At 43.8% G+C, this 24,004-nt stretch overlaps 1 protein-coding gene across 1 annotated transcript; it reads right to left on the bottom strand.

The window, feature by feature from the left end:
• Window positions 1–3,529: 3,529 nt before the first annotated feature.
• Window positions 3,530–22,948, bottom strand: PHF6 (PHD finger protein 6). Its single transcript, XM_044268291.1, has 10 exons — window positions 22,821–22,948; window positions 19,796–19,969; window positions 19,500–19,601; window positions 17,732–17,865; window positions 14,027–14,070; window positions 9,632–9,801; window positions 9,043–9,186; window positions 7,476–7,580; window positions 6,516–6,649; window positions 3,530–4,028 (listed from the first exon to the last, which is right to left on the bottom strand). Exons 2-10 carry the CDS (start codon window positions 19,931–19,933, stop codon window positions 3,899–3,901), a joined length of 1,101 nt encoding a protein of 366 aa, XP_044124226.1. The 5' UTR covers window positions 19,934–19,969; window positions 22,821–22,948; the 3' UTR covers window positions 3,530–3,898.
• Between the last annotated feature and the right edge of the window lie 1,056 nt (window positions 22,949–24,004).

Raw genomic sequence — 24,004 nt, 5'->3', positions numbered from 1 at the left:
GTTTCTTCCCGACAACTGCCTGCTCGCCAGAGTAGGAGATTGACACATTTACATGCAGCAACTTCTTTCACAGTATGGGGAGGAGCGATGGCTAATGCCATCGCTTGTCCAAATACAGAATTATCTGCCGGCAGCAGATGTTGTTTACACAGCACGATCTGCTGCCGGCAAACAATGATTTTTGTGACCGCATGAATAATGCGATTACCCGATGAACGAGCGTTTACAACCCAAGATATTCGCTAACAAGTTTTCCTATGAATGATTATTTGACTGGGAATCGGCCCATTACACAGCAGAAGCTGTGTTTTCCAGGACCATGCAGTAGACTAGAAACATAGAATGTTTGAGCAGATAAGAACCATTTGGCCCATCTAGTCTGCCCAATAAGGGCAGGTTAGACTTTAGGCCATCAGATCAACCCTTTCTAAATAAAGACATTTATTCCAGATTACTAAGGTCTTGTTCACAGAGTGCAGATTTGGTGCAGTTTTTGTAGCCTTTTCTCCAGCTAATACTAGGATTGTATTTGGAGACGCAGTACTTTCATTTGTATTTCTGTTTTTGGATAATAAAAAATAAAATAAAAAAAAGTTCACCATGTGAATCAAGACCTAAAATGTACTCGCACACATTCCATCACTTAAACCATAAAAAAAAAAAAAAAAAAAAAAAGACCCAAAATTGTAAAGATGATTATTATGCAGGCTGGAAGAGGACTGCCTTGTTTGATGACTGGAATATAGGCAATACCTAGACGCAGCAGGTAAATAAATCAATAATTTATGTAATAGAGATAAAGAGAGAGAGAGATAGATAGATAGATCTGTAAACTATGCTTTTGTCCCAGGATTTATGGGGACCTTTCACTACAATAAAAAAATCTAAACTAAGCAGGAGACTAAGGAGACTCCGGCAGGCCCCACCCAGTTGAGCAGAACATATGAAGATACCGGAGCCTATATCGGGAGAATGGAGCGGCGCCCAGGTATAACAGTAAGTGCAGGGAGATCCCTGGGCGCCGCTCTACATGTCTGCATGCTTAGTTTAGATTTTTTTTTATTGTAGTGAAAGGTCCTCTTCCGCTTGTAACATGCCATCTCCTATCCACAGGATGGGGAAGAACTGTTCTCGCATAGAGATGAATGAAGCACTTATGTGCATGTCTGACCTGCCGCTCTGCTCTTTGGGGGGGGGGGGGGGGGGGGGGGGTCTACGACGCAGTCATCCTACTAAGGACATCCCAGAGGTCTGTACAATAGACATGCACAGAACTTACTATAGATGGACAGGAGAGCAGGAGATTATGAATAACCAGGACTCTTCTTGGGTAGATTTGACCCTTTTCAAGGCCTGGGCTGTAATAATTATGATGCTGGTTCTCAGCAACCACTTCCTTTTAGCTCATGAGTGACACACGGCTGAGATCAGCTTTTCTGTCACTACTTTATGCTGCCCTAAGTGAGGTCAACGAAAAGTTGATGACAGGTTCCCTTTAAATGAATCAGGCTTTATTTACAGGAGCCTAACGCGGGTCTCACTACATACTGCAAAACCAATTTGTTTCTCTTGGTCCTAGGACCAACTGTTATATACAACACATGCAGAGATCTAAAGGATTTGATTCATGATATCTACCAAATCAGTAAAATGACAACCACATACATCCACCATTCAGCAAAGACACCTAAAAAAGGAACATCCCCGCAGATCACTCCAACTGCACGTGACCTGAAGTGGTTTTCTAGTTAGGTACGCAAAGCACCATAACTGTATAAACTAAAGAGTTATGAAAGTCACACATCACATGTTTCACTTCATCGCCATTTTCAAGAAAACCTTTGCTTGCAGCCAGTGAAAGAAAAAATAAAAATGTTCTTATAAGGGTACTTTCACATTTGCGGCAGGACGGATCCGACAGGCTGTTCACCATGTCGGATCCGTCCTGCGGCTATTTCGCCGTGCCGCCGCTCCGTCCCCATTGACTATAATGGGGACGGGGGGGGGGCGGAGCTCCGGGGCAGCACGGCGAATTCTGCCAAACTAAAAAAAAGCCTGACATGCAGTCCCTATTATAGTCAATTGGGGACGGAGCGGCGGTCCGGCGGCATAGCCGCAGGACGGATCCGACATGGTGAACAGTCTGTCAGATCCGTCCTGCCGCAAGTGTGAAGGTACCCTTACCGGTAACATCCAAAGGCTAAAAACCTTTTGAGAAATCATTGTGCTTACATAGCTGCAGGGTTCAACAACTGCGATAACCCATGTTAAGGCTCCATTCACACGTCCGCAAAACACAGACAGCGGCTGCGGATCGCACATTCCCGGCACTAGTACATGGATTGCAGGAAAAAACTTACCAGGAAAGATTAAAGGACCTTAACATGTATAGCTTGGAAGAAAGACGAGACAGAGGGGATATGATAGAAACTTTTAAATACATAAAGGGAATCAACAAGGTAAAAGAGGAGAGAATATTTAAAAACTGCTACAAGAGGACACAGTTTTAAATTAGAGGGGCAAAGGTTTAAAAATAATATCAGGAAGTATTACTTTACTGAGAGAGTAGTGGATGCCTGAAATAGCCTTCCTGCAGAAGTGGTAGCTGCAAATACAGTGAAGGGGGTTAAGCATGCATGGGATAGGCATAAGGCCATCCTTCATATAAGATAGGGCCAGGGGATATTCATAGTATTCAGTATATTGGGCAGACTAGATGGGCCAAATGGTTCTTACCTGCCGACACGTTCTATGTATCTAATAGAATATGCCTATTCTAGTCCGCAATTGCGGACAATGGGACAGGTTTTTGTTTTGTTTTTTGGTGAAGGGAAATGCAGACCACTTCCGGGTCCGCATTTCCAGAGCCGGGTCGCACATTGTGCGGCCCCATAGAAATGAATGGTTCCGCATTTCCATAAGAGACAGGTTTGTTCACATTTTGTAATTACCGATAACCAGCTGTATTTATTGTACTAACCATGACTTCTCCATGCTGCAAGTAGTCTGAACAGGTCTTGGGATGTTACTGAGCGGAAGATCTGTAGCAGAAGTTTATGAAACTGAATATTGGTCTCATACATCTGAATGGGGTTTTTTCTGCAACACGTGTGTGGATTTCTACCAAGCACATTCATACGTATGGAGCAAACACAGAATATACGCCATCTAATCAACCAAGTGTAGACATACCTACATAGCTTGAGATTTAAAGACTAATTCCTCCTAGAATAATTAAACAGCAGACGGCCCTAGATTCTGAGAATACACAATGTATTTATGCAAGGAAATAGACATGTACAATATTGCTGTACCAAACAATAAAATACTGCCATCGTAAAATGGCCATTCCCATATAGAATGTCTTTTTTTTGATCACGTGAACAGGTTGGAGTGCCATGGGACGGGGAGGCTACTGACATGAGATATAGATAGAGATATATATATATATATATATATATATATATATATATATATATATATATATATATATATATATATATAATTTATATTTATTTGCAGCCACGTGGGAAGCAAAATACCATTTCCATGTTTCTTCCTGATTTCAGGAATTCTTTAGGGGAAAAAAAAAAACACATTTTAAAAACCATCATTAAAAAATAGAAAGAATAAAATAAAAATAAAAAAAAACAACAGCATGATGAAGCAGTAAAGAAAAATAAATGCCCCAAAGGCCTTGGGTGGAGCACTGACTAAGATTTCATTCTGCAAACAGTTCGGATTTTTAGACAAAAAAAAAAAAAAAGCCCATCCCTCGACGGGTTATTTGTTTTTTGCAATCTTCACTAAAAACCAACTTGAAATGTCCAGCATCCCCTCCCCACCCCGATCACTGCCATGCTTCTGGCACATTCCACAGATTTTAGTTGCTTTGCTCTTAATTTCCATTGACCTGTGGTGGGTTGGTATTGGCGTGTACATCAGCTGCGTTGCCTTTGCTCCTGCTCTCACGTTCTTCATCTTCTTCATCTCTTTCATCGTTCCCACTGTGATTTTTACAATATAGCCTGAGGGACAGCAGTATATAAAGACAGATTATTACACGAAAAAAGGTTCAGAATAGAATATGCAAATATGTGAATTCAGAAAATGGGTCAAGACTGAGATTAGTAAAATGGTCAGATTTTTAACCCATTGTCCAGAAACCTGCCCCTAAGGCCTCATGCACACGACCGTTCCATTTTTAGCGGTCAGCAAATTGCAGATCTGCAAAACAAGAAAGCCGACCGTGTGCCTTTCGCACTCTGCGGAACGGAACAGGCGGCCCATTGTAGAAATGCCTATTCTTGTCTGCAAAACAGACAAGAATAGGACAGGTTATATTTTTTGGGCGGACCACGGAACAGAGCAACGGATACAGACAGCACGCGGAGTGCTGTCCGCATCTTTTGCGGGCCCATTGAAGTGAACCGGTCCGCACCCGAGCCACAAAAACTGCGGCTCGGATACGGACCCGAACAACGGTCGTGTGCATGAGGCCTAAATGCGCGTACGCGCGCTAAACCCCCTGGCGATCAGTTGATGTTGCCAGGGGAAGCTGAGGGGCTGGTACACATTTCTGCAGGGGAAATGTAATACAACATATTCATTAAAACGACATGGCCCCCAGTCCAATCAGGCTAATAGTGGGAGAAATGCAGAGGCATTTAGAGCAGGGGACTCCCCATATGCATTTATGAAGTCTAATAAAGCATATGGATATTAGTTTTATGGTTGGTATGAACACCTTAAAGGGAGTCTGTCACCACTATATGACCTTATACAGTGCTTACATGGCCCTGTAGCACATCTATATATGATTGCAATGGCACCTTTGTTATTTTCTTAACACTTGCAGAAGTAGGAAAAATGACGTTTACTTCATATGCAAATAAGCACTCACAAGTGCCCAGGGGCTGGGTTCACTGTGTAGGAGCCCAGGCGGCTCTGCCTCATTTCATTGTTTCCCCGACCCAGCATTCCCTTGCATCATCCTTCAGCCCGGCTGAGATCCCGGAACCTGCGCACTGCCTCGCATGTGCACTAGTTGAAGCGATGTCGTGCCCACAATGGGCATCGCAGTGTGCATCACCCGGCGAGGCTGGACCGAAGGATGACGCAAGCGAATAGGAGGGAGTGCAAAGGCTAGGAAACCATGAAATGAGGCAGAGCAGCCTAGGCTCCTACACGCTAAACGCCGCCCCTGGACACTTGCGGGGGCTTATTTGCATATGAATTAAACATGGGTTTTCCTGCTTCTGCAAGTGTAAAGAAAATAACAATATAAGCGCTGTATATGGCCATATGGTGGTGACAGACTCCCTTTAAAAGGAGTTAACAACTAACATTTTCAAATGTGCTGGAAACAGCGCAATAAGCCGCTTATTGATATATAGTTACACGGAGAAGCAGACCGTAATAAACCAGGGGAACGGCACTGATCACAAACTGACACCTGCTATGATCCTGCAGTACCTATGTATTAGCATGCTGTTTATTGTGCAGTCTCCAGAAAATTTGGAAAAGTAATGTTAAAGGTTGATTGTTTTACGATACACAGTCACTTCATATGTGATTGTGGATTTATTGTACTGTACTGACATCCCTTGAATACAGTACAAAAGCCCCACGATCAGATAGGAACTGAATATGATGCAGTCAGTTCAAGTTGGGGGAGCCACTGGTAACATACAGACTGCATTTCCCAAATAGATCATGGTCATGTGATTGGTCCCCAAAGGGGTTGTTGGAGATTAATAAAACAAAAAAAAAAAAAAAAAAAAGAAAGGACGCAATTCTCTGTGCCATCAGTCCAGTCCTCCTGCTGTGGCTTGTTTACAGACTGCAGCAGTGACTTGCAGTTATTCTGCAGCCAATCATTGTCCATATTAGCCCCAGTGACAGGGGAAAAACAACCCCCCAGGGCAGCGCAGTTATAACAAGAAAAAAAACACAAAAAAAAAAACACACACCTCTGCCTTCTCTATCGGGACCCCGGCTGTAACTAACGGTTCCCCACTCCTGCAGCTACAAACTCTGCAAGGACTTTGGAAAAGTCTTTGCAGAGTTAAATGGAGACAACCCAGATGCCAACAGGTGGCACACAACTAGTTAAAATAGATGTACAGGATTAGAAAAACATGATTTGCAAGACCCCTGAAGCCCCTGGGGCTACGTAAATTTGAACTTTCCTTTTTAGACAATAAGCCAGTCTCACATTACAGATACACATTTAAAAGCTATCAATAAGTGTAAAGTAGAGCGTTCTGGATATCTGTTTTAATCTAATATCTCTGCTTGCAATTAAGCGTTCATGAGAATACATACAATGAACATACCCAGAAAAGCTGTCCTGCTGACGCATACATGCATGGCTCATGGCAACACACGATGACTGATACTCTTACATTATGCAGTGTGAGCGGGACAGGATTTCAATTTCTGTTCAGATCTTGAAAAGTGAGGAATGAAAACATCTACAAACATTGCAGCTTTGTTATACAATCAAATCTTACTTGTAAATTCCTCGGGACATGTTTTCAATGTATTTAGCCTTATCTTGTACGCCGCAGTGATAATGATATGTTTTCACGCAGGCCTTGATTTCACATCCAATGGTAGCTCCTAGAAGGCCACATAACGTACACTTCTGCATAGGACAGACATGAAAAGAAAAAGGTAGAAGGTGAAAAGTAATGTCCAATACAGTCTTTCCTTTTAGGTTTTTATTATCTCGCTGCAATTGGTGAACAGTAGAAATGTATAAAAACACGTACAAAAAGAAAGCTGGAACAAATGCCCCAGACAGCTTGTATTACCCTTGTCTACATGATAAATGTCATTTCCAGCAGTGAAGACAACCCTTGTAAGGCTACTTTTACACTTGCGGCAGAGGATTACAGCAGGCAGTTCCATCGCTGGCAGTTCCGGACGCAAACGGATGCATTTGTAAGACGCGGATCCGTCTGACAAATGAATTACAATACTGGATCCGTCTTTCCGGTTGTCATCCGGAAAAACGGATCCGGTTTTTATTTTTTTTACATTTCTAAAAGGTCCGCGCATGTGCGGCCTGGAAGAATGGTTCCGTCAATACAGCAATTTTAACTAATACATTTCAATGGAAATGAATGCCGGATCTGGCAAATGTTCAGGATTTTTGGCCCGAGAGGGGGGGGGGGGGGGGCGGCAGTACGTCTTATAAAGCGAATACTAGTGAGTGTTTCCATTATGATCTAGCACTGCCTGCACCCACTGCTCCTTGGTCTTCCTCCAAGCGTAACCCGGTACGTGTCCTGACTGCATACAGCATCAGGACGTGGTGCACACGCTATTCACCTAACACTGAACAGTCAGGTCACAGTGCAGTCCCTGATGGAAAATATATCTATATATTTTTATTTTCCACCTCTAAAACCTAGGTGCTTCCTAGATCAGAGGCATCTTATAAAGCAAAAAAAAAAAAGTGTATTTACCATGCGTTTGCCACGTTTCATTTCTTGTATCACAGTTTTGATGTCAAAATCTCCAACCTCTGCCCTTGAGGTTGTTGTCAGCTGGACAGTACCAGAGGAGAAAAGCTATAGAAAGACAAAATTGTGTCAGTGGCTTGAAATAACTAGTTCTTTGCACACGTTCTATAATGGAGAACCTCCATGTATTGTGAGGAATGCAGCACTACGGCAAAAGAGGTTTTACCACCTCCTGTAACTTTCTCAGTGAGTTTTCATATGTAATTATCCCGAGGCTTTATAGTTTACTCAAGAACTGATGTTTATTCAAGAACAGCCATATAATGGTTCGGACTGTTATGAAAGACTGTGCTATAAAAGCAGAGAATTGGAAGCTCAGTATGTCAGCAGTATGTCGGCCACAAGAAGACGTTACACGGTATGGGGGCGGCCACAAGGAGACGTTAATTATTATACTTTTATATGTCATTTTTCACCATTTTGGGTATCTGTAACTAGTCAATTGACTTCTAGTAACAAAAACATTACAGGGTTAATTCTGTACCAGAACGAGTGGTTTATAGTAGGGATGTCCCGATACCATTTTTTTTTTTTTTTAGACCGAGTACAAGTACCGATAACTGATACTCTTATTTAAGTACTCACCGATACCAATTATAACAATTAAATAACCACCACATTTATTTTGTGACCACTGACCAACAAAAAGTCCAAAAAACAGCCCCAGCCTCTGATCAGCCCCCATGTGCCCCCCAGCCTCTCCCACTTATCCCCCTCTGGTAACTCAACCCCCCCTAGTATTAAATCATTGGTGGCAGTGGCAACAGGGTCCCCCCCCCCCCATCCCTGGTGGCAGTGCGCCCGCCCCTCCCCAGTATTAATCATTGGTGGCAGTGGCCACAGGGTCCCCCTCCCATCACTGGTGGCAGTGGGCAGTTCCGATCAGAGTCCCAGCAGTGTAATGCTGGGGCTCAGATCGTTACCATGGCAGGCAGGACGCTACTGAAGTCCTGGCTGCCATGGTATGTTAGTGAACAGCATTATACTCACGTGCGTCGTGGCCGCCGAGCGCTCCTTCTTTGTCTGTGCAGTGCATTGCTAATGCTTATAGCATTAGCAATGCACCGCACAGACCTATGAGAAGAAGGAGCGCCCGGCGGCCACGAGTATAATGCTACTCACTAACATACCATGGCAGCCAGGACTTCAGTAGCGTCCTGGCTGCCGATCCGCGCAATTAACCCCTCAGGTGCCACACACAGGTGTGTGTAAGTTAACTATGAATCTGTGGGTAGGACTGGTAGTTAACCTATGGGCTCCCACAGCAACAAAGTAGCTGCTAAACCCAATCTTTCTTAAAAGGGGTTATCCAACTTCTCAAATATTCCCCCCCCCCCCCCTCCCAATGTGCCGGGCCCCTCATAGGCAATATACTTAACCCGCTCCTGGTCCCCGCAAATGTACGGCACTGGTAGCGAAGGGGTTAATGCATGTATGAATTTGGCACGGAACTAGAATAGGAATACGGCAGTCTATTATTCTGAACCAAATCTAAAGTATAACTACTCACCATGCACTTGTAGTGGGCTGCTGCTTTTTTGGCATTAAATATGTGAAGCTTTCCTCGAGTTTCATTTTCTTCATCACCAGCATGACAAAAACCACATTTCGGTTTACCGTCACTGGGACTGCTTCTGTGGGGTGACCTGTCTCTCTGTAGGATAAACAGATAATTAAAGAGTAGATTACATTTCATTTTTTTGCACTTGTAAATCTGAGAATAAGCTACATATATAGTATGCAGGCTTTAGTCTTCATATATTGCCACATTCACAAAATATTACTTTAGAGGGAACAGGTCACTAGACAGATCCCTTTAAAAGGGAACCTCTCAGCCAGATTACCTTAAAAAAAAAAAAAAAAAAAAACACACACACACTTTCCTGTGGTCGCTGATCATGTTCTTACATGCTTTCTTAAGGGCCTGAGAATCTGTCAGATAATCGCTAACAAACAATCGTAGGAAAGCATTTGTAGCTACAGCAGCTGAGGATTTTACCAGTGAACAAGGTTTTTTTTTTCCCCCTAACATTTCCACCTTTTGGTTTCATTCCTTGAACACCGACATCTGCTCCCCTGTACCCCCTGCCACATCTTACACTGGAGCTGCTTTCGGTCTCTTCTGTACAGTGTGAAGACGTGAGCCTGCTCTCCTCAGACTGCCCTCGGGAATTTGTAGTCCTTGACTTTCCACGTGAGCCTCTTCCCCTGCCACGATTACGAGGTGATGGACTTAGGTCTCTGTGGCCAAACTCTTCTTCTAATTCATCTAAAGAATGACAAAAATTAAATCTGACTGTAGTGTCAACCACAATGTGCATTCAGAGCCTGTGCCCAACAGGAATATGCAAAAAAACAAAACAAAAAACCCATCAGCTTGTGTGGAATGCTGCCACCTTGAGGACATGGCTCAACACAGCAGTTTAGTGTGGTCAGTGATCTTGAATGCCAAGAATGTGATTTTAAAGGATTTATTCCCATGGTTAATGTAAAAACTTAAAATCATACATAATCTAGCGCATCACAACCTCTTTCTAACAAAGCTAGAACAGCCCTGTACCTCACAGGGATCCAGAGATCTCCCCATTAATTGCTCCAATTATTCTGCCAAGTTTATTTCAAGCGGGCAGCTTAGGGGGCATGTCATTTCTCAGAGGGCATGTCCTGTTTGATGCAGCAGATGGCAGTTCACAGATGAAATGGAGCACGTGCTTCCATCTCAGTGAGCAGGACAGAGAAATTTGAAAAAGAGCAAATATCTACAGATAGATTTCAGCAAATAACTTAATTACATTAAATAAATTTAAAAAAAACAGTTTGAAAACTGTAGATTATTATTAAATGGGACAACCCCTTTTAATCCTCTTCCAGCCAAAAACTTTTGATCTACGGAGGACCATTTTTCTAATCCGCAGTGTCACTTTGCAATAACTTGGGATTTTTATTTGTCAGCGATTTGGATACAGTTTTTTGTGACATATTGTACTTTATGTTAGTGGTACATTATGGTCAATATATTGTCTATACTCATAATAAAAATTATTTTAAAAAAAGAAATTCAAAGAAAATTTATATTTTGGGAATTCTGAAATTCTCTGCTTTTAAAGATGGATAGCCATACCTCACAGGCTAGTGGGGTTACCCAAGACCGCAACAACTCTCCCAGAGTGGCCCTCATACTTACCTGGTCCCCACCACTCCATCTCCCTGCCGAGCTGAAATCAATATCCTGTTGACCGGAGGGCACATGACCAATGCAGCCAATCACAATCGGAGATGAAGAGCCAGCTGTGGAGCAATGGAGACCAAACCCAGTGGTGGGGAATCAGGCAAGTATGATCGCATGATCCCAACCGCGAGTCGGCCACTAAGGGACATCTGTTATAGACTTGGATAACCCCTGTAATGATTACATTTACCATGACTCCACTTTATGCTGGCATCAAAAAGCGTACTTTTATTTGAGGAGGTTAGAAGGCAGTTCTAACTAAAGTTCAGCAATTTCCAAGACCTATTTTATTTTTTAGGACCTATTCAGTTCTGAAGAAGATTTGGGGGGCTGATACATTAGAAACACACCATAAATCACCCCATTTTAAAGGGATTCTGTCACCTAGATTTTGCATAGACGTTTATAGGGTCTGCCAAATCTACTATAGCATGTCCACAATATACCTTTGCCATAGGTATGAATGCTTTAGTTTAAATCAGAAAAATCAATCAATATGTAAATTACCTGGAAAAACAGCCTAGGGTGCTGTCCCTAATGAGACCAGCCACGCTTACTCTGAAGGAGTCCAGCACTGTCCTGCATCTCAAAGTCTGCTCCTAGCTCCCCCGATGTCACTCAGAGGACTTGTATCCCTGTACTGGCATCAGCCTCAGAACAGACTATGCATGTGGCGCCGATGCTGAAGCTCCTTCAGAATTGGTGCAGCTAGAATCCAGAGACGTTAGGAACAGCCCCTCGGGCTCTTTTCAGAGGCAATTTGCATATTGATAAAATTGATTTTCTGAATAAACTAAAGCATTCATATCTATGGCAAAGGTATATTGTGGACATGCTATAGGAGATCTGGCAGACCCTATGAACAGCTGTATACACAAAATCTAGGAGACAGAATCCCTTTCAAAACTGCACCCCTCAAAGTACTCAAAACCGCATTTAGGAAGTTTGTTAAACCTTTAGGTGTTCCACAGGAATTAACAGAATAAAAAGGACATTTAAACATTGTTATTTTTTGCAGAATTTAAATCCAGGCTAACATAAAAAACACAACTCAATATTACCCTGACTGTGCAGCTATCCCATACCCTGCACTAGTGTGCTACTGGACTCAAATGAAGGCGCGACATTTCAGGTTTGCAGAGTCCTTGAGGTGCCAAAACATACTAGGCACCCCCCCCCCCCCAAAAAAACGCCATTTTGGAAATTACACCTCCAAGGAATTCAGCTAGGGGCGTAAAGATGATGTTGACCCCCACAGATAAATCATAGACCATGAAAATGAAAAGTTACGGTACTTTCCCCCCCCCCCCAATAGTACGTTGCTTTAGTCCCAAATTCTGTGCTAACACAAAGGAGAGGACACATGCACAGCAGTCCTGAAACATTTCAGCACAGCCTTAATTTTTCATGACCTGGCCCAGAAAAGGCTTGAATGTCCAGGAAACTGATTTTGTGCATGTGGTGGTTTAGTGACCCTAGTTATTTTTATTTGACTACCAAAATAATTTTAGCAATTTTTTTTTACTTGACACTTACGACTTATTAGAATGTTTTTGGTTTGTTTTTTTTAGAGATTTTTTTTCTTCCATTTCTGAGGTTTAATTTGGAGGAAAACAGCTATTAAGTAGTTTTTTTTTAAATTATAGATTAAATATTAAAACTGACAAATTATTGCAATAGGTTCCCTATTTTGTAACAATCGTTTTCATAGAGAACATGTAGAGGTTTGAGCGAACGGGGCAACTATGATGACTTTGTTAGCGACTGCATTTTTCTTTTTTTTACCTATATTTTACTTTATTTTTGGCACATAATATGTCCCCCAGGATGTCATTAAAAGACCTCTGGAGGGCCTAAATGTTTATATAAGTGCTATCTGCATGGATTATCTGCAGATAGGATAGATATCCAGTGGGCAGTTGGGAAGGAGTTAAATACTGACCGCGAGGGAACAGGCGGCAGTAGGGATATAACAGCGATCTGCATTATTTATCTGCTGTGCTACTCATTCTTTACTGCAGGTAATAGTTCAAGATCGTGGGTGACGTTCCCTTTAATCTAATTCTGTTCATTACTTATGTGATTTACTGTGGAGTCTAAATGCAAAGTTAATCTTATTCTGTGGGTTGATACAATTATGGTACTATTATGGTGTTAAATGTGACTTCTTAAACAATTTTCAGTTTTATCTTGAATTAGTTTTACACCATAAAAAAAAAAAAAAGTTAAGTGTCTGTATTTTGTGTGTTGCCATATTCTTGGAACCACAGCTTTTTTGATGAACCTGTATGATGGCTTGTTTATTGCGGGACTAATTGTAGTTTCCATTAGTGCAATTTTGGGGTACATACAACATTTTGATCACTTTTTATTCAGTTTTTTTGTGAGGAGAGGAATTAACAAATAGCAATTCTGTCTTTTTTAAATGAGATTCACCATATGGGTCAAACACTATGAAAACTTTCTTCTGCTGGTAGATTACAAAGAACATACCAAATTTATATTTTTTCATATTTTATGCCTATTCTATCAAATTCACTTTTATTAAAAATGATTTGTATTATGCATTGCCATACACAACACCCTCACCACTTTGGCAAACCGCCTACTTCTTGAGCGAGTTGAAAAATTGGCGAAACCCTAGTTGCCAATTTCAGCCACTTTTTACAGAGATTCTAGGCGGACACATTAGTGAATCTGGGCCAGTTAGTTTTTAAATCCCAAGAAATCTCTTGTGCATTTTAGGGTTGCACAGGGTATCGAAGTATCGATACTTTTGTACTCTGATCTATACAATACTGGAATTTGCCATTTACCGATAGTAGACTGCTCTTAGACCAGCACAGTGGAGGAGGCAGTCCCTCCCTCCCCATTGTGAGGCGGCCGCCACTGCCACCAATGAGGAGATAGTACTGAGGAGGAGGGGAGGGGCTGTGGCCACTGCACCACCAATGCATATAATTAACACATTAATTCAAATGTAGGTGGGGGGCGCCGGCGGTATCACATACCAGGCATCCGCCCTCTATGACAGGGCATGCAAACCAAGGCAACTAACTCCTCAGGTGCCGCACCTGGGGGGGTTAACTGAAGGGCATCACAGCGCCCTGTCAGAGGGCTGGTGCCAGGTATGTGATACCGCTGGTACCCGATGCCTAGATTTGTATTTAGGGATAAGTTATATGCATTGGTGTGAGTGTGAAAGTAGCCTAAGCTCTGCAGTCAAACTCTTGGCATTTCTAGAGGTTTCCAGATTAATATTTACCTTCTGAGTTGTGCATCTGTTCTTTGTGTTTCCGGCAATAGATCCTACGTGATCAGAAAATAAAACGTTTAAGTTTTTAAGCCAAGAGTATAAAATGTGAATATGATCAATTCATAAGGACAACCTAAATTTAGCTGCTTCAAACCATCTATGCAGCAACATATTGATGCCAACTGCAGTAATACTGGTCCAGGAGAAATCACTATGCAAAAAAAGGAATGCCAGAACACAAGAACAAATACAAGTACAGGGAGCCCCAAACTCATGCAAACTATGGCTTCACTACAGTACCTTATGATATGCAAGATTTAGGCAGATACAGCAATTACCTTAAAGGAGTCATCTCACTTCAGCAAATGGCATTTATCATGTAGACAAACTAAGTGCCTTAAAAGGGTTGCCTTATTTCAGAAAATGGGGGCAAATAGCTAGAATATGCCCCATTTGTCTGATAGGTGCGGGTCCCACACATATATTGAGAACGGAGCCCCAAAAGTGGTGAAGGGCGCACCGAGCATGCACAGACGTCTTCCATTCATTTTCTATGGGGCTGCCGAAAATAGCCGAGCGCTGGCTTGGCCATTTCTGTCAGGTCCATAGAAGTGAATGGGAGTGGTGGTCAGTCATGTGTGGTGCGCTCCCATTCACTTCAATGGTACTAGAGAAACGCTGGACCATAGGAGTCAAGGCACAGGAACACAACCAGGTGTCAAGTAAATTTTGATTTATTCAAGGACAACGCGTTTCGGGGTACAACAGACCCCTTTGTCAAGTCTAAAAAAAGATGAATGTATATGTAAAAATGTGTATTACCAAATAAATTATATAAGAATTGATTTAAAAAATATAAATAAAAATTGCTAAAAATAATCAAAATGTAAAATCCTTTATAAAATAAAACTCCAAATGAACCAATGAAAGGACAGCTCCCAGAAGCAGATCTCATGGGTATACATACACACAACACTTCGTGAAAACTCAGATCCGACAGTCTATTCTGATGCACTAGAGGGAGGGAGGGAGGCCGCACACTGCCACCAATGTTAATAATGCAATAGAGGGAGGGAGGGGGGCCGGGGGAGGCCGCACACTGGCCACCAATAATATTTAAACTGGGGGGGGGGGGTCTGCCCCCTGCTGCCTGGCAGCCCCTGATCTCTTACAGGGGGCTATGATACGCACAATTAACCCCTTCAGGTGCGGCACCTGAGGGGTTAATTGTGCTGATCACGGCCCCCTGTAAGAGATCGGGTGCTGCCAGGCAGCAGGGGGCAGTCATGTACACAGTTTGTAGTATATTCTAACTAGAAGCGTCCCCATCACCATGGGAACGCCTCTGTGTTAGAATATACTGTCGGATATGAGTTTTCACGATGTAACTCATATCCGACAGTATATTCTAACAGAGGCGTTCCCATGGTGATGGGGACACTTCAAGTTAAAATATACATCGGATTGGAGAAAACTTCGATCCGATGGTATAAAAGAGACTCCAGACTTTACATTGAAAGTCAATGGGGACGGATCCGTTTGCAATTGCACCATATTGTGTCAACGTCAAACGGATCCGTCCCCATTGACTTGCATTGCAATTCAGGACGGATCTGTTTGGCTCCGCACGGCCAGGCGGACACCAAAACGACTTTTTTTTTTCATGTCCGTGGATCCTCCAAAAATCAAGGAAGACCCACGGACGAAAAAAACGGTCACGGATCCCGGACCCCGTTTTTGCGGACCGTAAAAAAAAAAAAAAAAAAAAAAAAAAACGGTCGTGTGCATGAGGCCTTTATTTTACATCATTATTCACAACTTGTTTACTCTGCCAGCAAGTTTTTCTTCAGTTTACTTCACAAATTAGGTCACACTGCATACCATATACATGGTTCCCTTTCATTCTACCTTCCTTCAACCCCCAGATGTTTGGCCACCGGCACCCCCTGTTCTTCAAGCAACATCACTGGCAATATCATGCTCATCGGCACTAGTTCTGCTCATACATAAATTTCCCTCCACCCACCACATATTAGGCACATTTATCAATCCCTCCATATAATCCTTCATTACATATTCTCCCTTCCATTACAATTTTGACATAATCAGTTGTCTGGCATCTACACCAGGCAACTGATTAGGATTATGTGATCTGACATTAAACCCCCCTCCCCTTCTCTCCCCTATTGTGTGTATATAAACCCATGAGATCTGCTCCTGGGAGCCATCCTTTCATTAGTCAATTTGGAGTTTAATTTTATATAGGATGTGTTACATTTTTCATTTTTTTTTGTAATTTTATAAACTCCTATATTATTTATCTTGTAATACACATTTTTACACATATATAATATTTATTATAATCATTTTTTTTTACTTGACAAAGGGGTCTGTTATACCCCGAAACGCGTTGTCCTTGAATAAATCAATTTATTTTACACCTGGTTGTGTTCCTGCTCCTTGTGTTGTCCAAATGTTCACTTGACTCCTACGGTCCAGCATTTCTCTAGTACTACTGCTTACCCGACCGGCGGTTTGGCTCCCTCCCAAGGTTATTGGACAAATCCGGCTGCACCAAACAACAACTATCTTCATCCGGCCTTCATTGTGGTTGCGCCTAATTTGGTGCAGCCCGAATAGGTGAAGGCATTGTTGTTTGACTTACTCCTATGAGCGCCTCTCTTCTTTGCCATTTACTTCAAATGGGGAGAGCGATTGGTGGTGGCCGGACCGGAGTCCTCCAGCCACCACTCTGCGGGCTCCGTTCCAGATATAGGTGCAGGTCTCAGCAGTGGGACCATCATCTATAAGACAATGGGGGCGTGTCCTAGCGATAAACCCCCATTGTCTGAGATGAGAGAAGCCCTTTAATACAAGGCACTTACTAATGTATTGTGTGTCCATATTGTCTCGATTCAATATTCCCATCACATTATACAGTACTCATATCTGGGGGTTATGACCACCCTGCAATCCTGCAGCAGTGGTCATGCTTGAACACTAAAGGAAAAAGCAGCGGCCTCTCTGTTGGCTGGGACTGTGGGAATGCATATAGGCACACAAGCGCTGTATCTGCGCTGCAACAGTAGCCGTAACCCCTGAAAATTAGCAGTGTATAAGGTGATGAAAAATGAATCACGGCAGCGAAGGAGGCAATCTGGACAACCACAATACATTAGTGTCTTATATTAACTTTCTCTACATGATAAATGCTATTTGCTGAAGTGAGACAACCGCTTTAACTGAGAACTCACCACACCATGCCTCCTCGGCAATAGTTGCAGTACCTGGCAGCGCACACTGGAAACATCCAATGACAATCAGGTGAACAATGTGGTGCGGGGGAGAATTTGAGAATTTTTTTTTTTTTTACAACAAAAATCTGACCGCAAGTGACCCAGCAACATCCATGGGATGCAGGTGACAAAGCAGCACAGTAAGCAGCATAAATAGACAGATTCGGTACACCTTTAAAATACACACTGAATTACAAGACTTAGGCAAGAAACAGATCTAGAAACAAGGATACTGGTGTTTAAATACCATGAAGAATTCTTACACCAATCCAAAAAGCACTAGCTATTCCATTTACAGTTCTACCTTCTGTCCTGCGCTAGCACCAGCATGCAGTGCAGGGACCTTTTTTTTCCTGCCAAAGCATCTTTTACTATGTGATCACCAACTACTGCAACCTTTAGGAAGATTTATCCTTACAGGTATATTCCTTGTGATGGGTTTTCCTGTATCTTGGCTTTATCATGCAGAGCGCAGTGATAGTGATAGGTCTTGTGACAAGTCTTCACCTCACACCCAATCGTTGCACCAGGACAGTGACACAAAGTGCACATCTAGGAAGAAGACAACCAGAAAGAAAGACAGACATTAGAGAAACACATCCAGAACAAGTTCTACTGAGGTTATGATCGACGACACAAAAAATAAAGAAAATAAATTATTATTAATAATAACACCACACACAAATATTCATCTTTACGTTTTACTTTGAAAGGATTGCCCCACGAAAAATATTCTAACATTTTTAAACCAGCACCTGGATCTGAATACTTTTGTAATTGCATGCAATTAAAAATTTTGCATAGCCACCGAGTTATTCGATAAAATGCATCTCTAGCACCACCTGCTGTTTTTTTTTTTTTCTTATTTCTTTGACCTGCTCACTGATATGGTTGCACATGCTCAGTTTCATCCTTCAACTCCCGCCTGAGCTATGATAGGGAGAGCATGGACACGCCCCCTTAGCTGCAGCAGAAGAGACACGCCCCCCCCGAGCTGTCAGCTTGATATAAATTTAGCAGAGAAATGAATGGTGAGATCTCTGGACCCATGTGAGGTGCAGGGCTGGTTCTAGCTTTGTTAGAAAGATCATCATGTACTAGATGTCGTCTAATTTTCATTTTTAACATTAATCATAAAGTAACCCTTTAAATAGTAACCTGCATTCTCAGGGCCTACTGCAGATATGCAATGGATGCTGCCATTTTAACATATTAAGGCCTTATGCAAACAGCGAAATCATGTGCACAGAGTAGGTCTGGAGCTGTTCACACTGGGGGGCCGGTACACATTGCTCAGAACATGTGCAGATAATCTTCCCTAAAGGCAATAGTTCAAACAGATAATGCTAGTAGATGTAGTTTAGGGACAGGATAACTACTACCGACATTGTCCATGATTCCCATAGGTTGTTAGAAAACAGCAAAAAATGAGTGAAGTATAAAATCTTTAAACCCTGCCATTTATTCAAAGTTTGAATAAAAAAAAGACTTCATACTGCAGTCATGCTGCATGTTCCCAGTCTCTACATGGCAACGGCAATACGAGTCTCCATTTGTGCTATGATTGGTTTGGCAGGATGCTGGAAGCCCTTGCCCTGCGCGATCCAGCACAGGGCAAGGGAGAGCATATGGGGCATGAAACGCTCATAACAAGGGGGCTGCCTGGGGGAAATTCTGGCTATGTCCGGGTCCTCTTGCACATGGCCCTATGTTTTTTTTTGTATCTTGCGGTCCGCAAAAAATAAAATAAAAAATAAATAAAAATTATCACATCCGTGTGCATCCCATTTTTTGCGGAATGGAACAGCTGGCCCCTGATAGAACAATACTATCCTTGTTCGTTTCCGTTATGCAGAAAATAATAGGACAAGTTCTATCTTTAAAACAGAACGGAAATACGGAAACAGAAGGCATACAGAGTACCTTCCATTTTTTTGTGAATCCATTGAAATGAATGGTTCCGTATACGGTCCGTAGACAAAAACAGAACGTAAACGGAAGAAAAAAAAGTAAAGTCGTATGCCCAAGCAGCAAATATTTTTTCATTGCGGACATGGCCAGAAATTCACATTTAAAAAATAAGAACAGCTCTTGCCTGCAGATTTTGTTGCCCATTTGACACGTTTCATTGCATAGTCAGACAAGAATACACATTAGATTTAATAGTACCATACAAAAAGACATACCAGTTTCTTGCCCCTTCTCAGTTCCTTCTGTATGTCTTCTATAGAAAACCCTCCAAGGTTTTCATTGTCAGATTGTGACGATACAAGTGCGGAAGAAAACAGCTAGAGAAATACAGAAATTGTATCATTAGTCTCATTCTTGGGAAGTTTACTATACTCCAACTACACAAAGCCCAGCAGGAGACAAACTAGGCACAGACAGTCTGACACGCGTTTCATGCCTCGGATACATCACTTACACATATAGAAAGGGTAAATGAAGGCAAGAAGTGTTTTCCTCAAGAATTGATACCAACCAAACATCTATGGTGTGCTGCCACCTTCTGGTTGTTGGACATCAGTAGCTGTCCACATTCCTTCTCTCTGTTTGACCGGCAGAATCCACATTTACGTTGCCGCAGTGCTCCTTTTTTCTGTCCAGAAGAGCCCGACATGATCTGCAGCTCACTCTACGCCAAGTTCACAAAATACTAGAGAAAGGAACAGGAGAAAAAAAAAAACAAGTAAAAAATAAAATATGCTATTGTATCTTGAATTCCATTTTAGATGAGTAAGGCTACATGCACACGACCGTGACGTTTTTTGCGGTCCGCAAAAAACAGAAGTCGCCGTGTGCCTTCCGCAATTTGCGGAACGGAAGGCCCATTGTAGAAATGCCTATTCTTGTCTGCAAAACGGACGTGTGAATGGACCCCAAGTCTGAGTTCAAACTTCACATCAGCGTTCAACCTTTCCGTTATCCTGCTCTATTATAGGAGCAAAAAGGACCGAATCAGCACATAACTGAGACGAACGGAGGCTACGGGGCCCATAGACTATAATGGGGTCAGTTAGGTTTCTGCTCAGAGAAAGATTTTTGAAGTGAAGACAAAAGTCATGCGTGCACAACTTTTGTCTCTGCTTCAAAAATCTTCATTATAGTTTATAGGGCCTCAGTTATGTGCCGAAACAGTCCTATAACGGAGCGCAAGAACGGTAAGGCTGGATGCTGGTGTGAACTCAGTCTTACCAGGAGATACTGCCTCTAAGATCTGCAGTCTTCCCTCTCCCATCATGCTCCAACATAAGGACAGACCCCAGCCTCGCTACATGACGTCCTATTTACACATGACAAGAGGGTGAGCACTGTAGATGTTCCTGCGCTCTCCTTCATGGGACATGGTGGACCAGGAGAGGAACTGACCTCTCACACAGTGGATTTCGTGTGCACTACTGTTCATTAAGCTGTGGACAATTTCCACAGCTAATCATAGAGGTCTCGGGAGTCGGACCGTGCACCGATCTCTCTCTCTCAAAAAAAGTTTTTTGTTTTTTTTAAAAGGTGGTGTCCAGGATTCTCTGAACAGGCCATGACTATCTGATCAATGGGGGTCTGACACCCCCCAACAATAAACTATTCTGCAGCCGCTCCGGATCTACACCTCCATCCATTGTGTAGTGGTCACTGCAGCACCGCTCCCAATAAAGTAACCAGCTCCATCCACTACATAATGGACTGTGTTATTCCGGCAGCAGATCTACTGCAGAACAGCTGATCGGCAGGGGAGGGGGTTGTGTCGGACCCCCAACCAATTTAGATAGCGATGGCTCATTCTCAGGATAGGCCATCACATGTAAATCCTTACACCCTGGACAACCCCTTTAAAGCTTTGTTCACATCTGCACTGTGGCTTCTGCTGTTCTGGATACATCACGACAGACCCCAGCAGCCCATGATAAACACACTAACGTATAAAGGGGTCACTTGGGTTTTAGGAAGGAGTCTATTGTTACATACTAAAATATGCCGCTGCCTGCAGTGCTATCCTTCAATTAACAATACCTTACGAAATCTCCGACAAAGGCCCCTAACAGTCCCTGACACAGGTGTCAGCAGAGCCGTGCCTGCTTTATGTGCCATACACATGTAATGGGGGGGCGGGGAGATCTGTTAGTACCCCCGCGGATTGTGAGCGGCAGTGCCCATACCTGTTCTCAGCACAGAGATGGCAGAACATGTCACTACAGTGGATGGAAAACAAGGGAACAGTCAGCCTCCGTTAGCCCTTTCCTTATCTCCCATTAAACAGTAGGGACCCCTTATCTCAAGGATGAGCACCGAGTGGGGTGGGGGTCCCAGTGGTCAAACGTCAAATAGATTTAAAGGGGTTCTCCGGGCTTTGAATATTGATAACCTATCCTCAGGGTAGGTCATCAGTATCAGATTGGCAGGGGTCCGACACCCGGCACCCCCACAAATCAGCTGTATAAAGGGAAGGTGCGTACGGTCTCTCTTCCTGCTCACTGCTGTTATGTCTATAGCAAGCAGGAAGAGAGGCTGGAGACGACACGCGCCGATTGCCGGGGGTGCGGGTTGTCAGACCCCCGCCAAACTGATACTGATGACCTACCCTAAGGATAGGTCATCAATATTAAAAGCCCAGAGAACCCCTTTAAAACTGAAACAAAAAAATTCTTAGAGAAAAAAGATAAAGTAATCGGTTGCTCTTTAGCATCTACCATGGACCTCAGCTGTCAGTTTCTCATCTGTGGGCAGGCGGTAAACCTCTGCCTAGCTGAACCCATGCTTTACAGCGCCAATGTCATAGGGCATCTGGACCCCCCTCCCCATCTCAGCAGACAGGCGGCACAATGGTTTACCTTGGCTGTCCATCCTCTGCGCTCAGACCTGGCCACACCATTACCCCTGAGATACAGAACTGTGGACATTCATCCTCCTCTGTCAGCAATCCCTCTAATTCAACAAAACAGGGGGCACCGGCTCATGAGAGGCCAACCCATAAAACTGGTAGTCCTGTCTCCATTTACAGGTATATATATATTTTTTATATACACACACTAGGACTGTTACCTGGCAACCAGCACAGCAGCCAGTGGGTGACTACTCTGAAGCCCTGTACTTCTAGGGGGTGGGACCGGCAGGTCACCCAGCAGTCTGGTGGCACATGTGACAACCCTGCTCTGGTGTCATGCCCGGCTGTGTACCCCTAGCCATATGGCAGCACTATCATTATAGACATGGGGTGACAGTGAGGGCCCCTGCTTACATCTGTCACCCAGGGCTCCAGTCTCCATGAGGTGCCCCACTAGACAGTCAGACCCCTGCTACCCCCAGGAGCCGGGCTTCAGCACACAACCCCGCTGTCAGTCTGCACAGCGCCCCCACCAGTGATTCATTCATCCCCTCATGTCCTTCCCCCACAGCGGGCTCCGGCGGGAGTCACGGGCTGCCCGGCCTCTCTACAGGGAGCGTCCTGTGAAGCCCCGACACTGCGGCACAGAGCCCCGGGGTCCCTCCGCCTGCCCCCGGCCCACACTCACCCACTGAGCCCCGCTCCCTCCTGCCAGCACTGTCACTCTTATTCCGGGAACAGCACCGTAATCTCTAGTGTTTGTTTCCTTTCATTCGAAGACGCACAACGTAGTGACGTCACTCCAACGGCGGGAAGAACCGTCACACGCCCCCTGCACGCACGCACGCCGCGCATTAACCCCCTCACGGCCTGAGGCAAGCAGCGATTCCCTGCGCCATGCAGTGACTGGGAGAGAACATGAGTCACTGGTTCTGTACGAAGTGTAGCCTACAATTATCGGTCTACAGCAGGGCACGGTGGGAGTTGTAGTTTTTCAACAGCTGGAGGTTGGGCACCCCTGCTGTGTACATTCTCTATGGGGCCGCCAGAAATAGGAGATCTCGGTTCTCAGCTGTCTCTGGCAGTCCTATAGAGAATGACTAGAGTGGCGGGGGACTGGAAGCGTCCGTGGTCAGACCTCCAGCAATCAATTGTCCTATGGATAGGGGATAACATGACACAACCCCTTTAAGGAGCGGGCAATGCTCAGGAGCAAACGAATCCTTCCTTCTCATTGTCCTGTGCAGTGACCCATGGAACCCGCCTTATCCAGGGGCCCCGAATATATATACATACTGGCATCTGCGCTGAGGAAGTCGCTTTTCAAGGCACTTTTGGCCACAAAGAGGTTTCACTGTATTAGGGAAGGCTCCCATTTCTCTTAGGGCTCATGCACACAACCATAGCCGTTTTTGCAGTCCGAAAATTGCGGATCCACAGAAAATGTATGACGGCTGTGTGAATTCCACATTTTGCGTAATGGACCGTACAGGCCTTAAAGGGAGTCTGTCACTAACCTGACCGGTTTTAAACCAATCACATAGTTCAGTGGGACACAAAGACATGACACAGATGGTACCTTTGTTTCGTTTTTATGATATGCTAATGAGCCATCGCAAGTGCCTAGGGACGGAGAGTTTGCTGAAGGTGCCCAAGTTAACCCACCTCACTTGCGCCTAACTCTGCCCCTCAGTAAGCTCAGGCCAGCCCTGTGGCTCTGTGACATCATATATCCTTATAGGCCGTTTGTGCGTCGCAGAGGCAGAGATATGCAGTTTGCATGCGTTGATGTTACGCCAGTAACTGGCGCATACGCACTGCATATCTCTGTGCCTCTTCCCACTGTGGGCAGAACACTGCGCATGCCCAGGC

Source organism: Bufo gargarizans, chromosome 9, assembly GCF_014858855.1.
Source record: "Bufo gargarizans isolate SCDJY-AF-19 chromosome 9, ASM1485885v1, whole genome shotgun sequence".
Taxonomy (NCBI): domain Eukaryota; kingdom Metazoa; phylum Chordata; class Amphibia; order Anura; family Bufonidae; genus Bufo; species Bufo gargarizans.
Note: the sequence above shows the minus strand (reverse complement) of the source record. Positions and strands in the feature narration are given on the sequence as shown.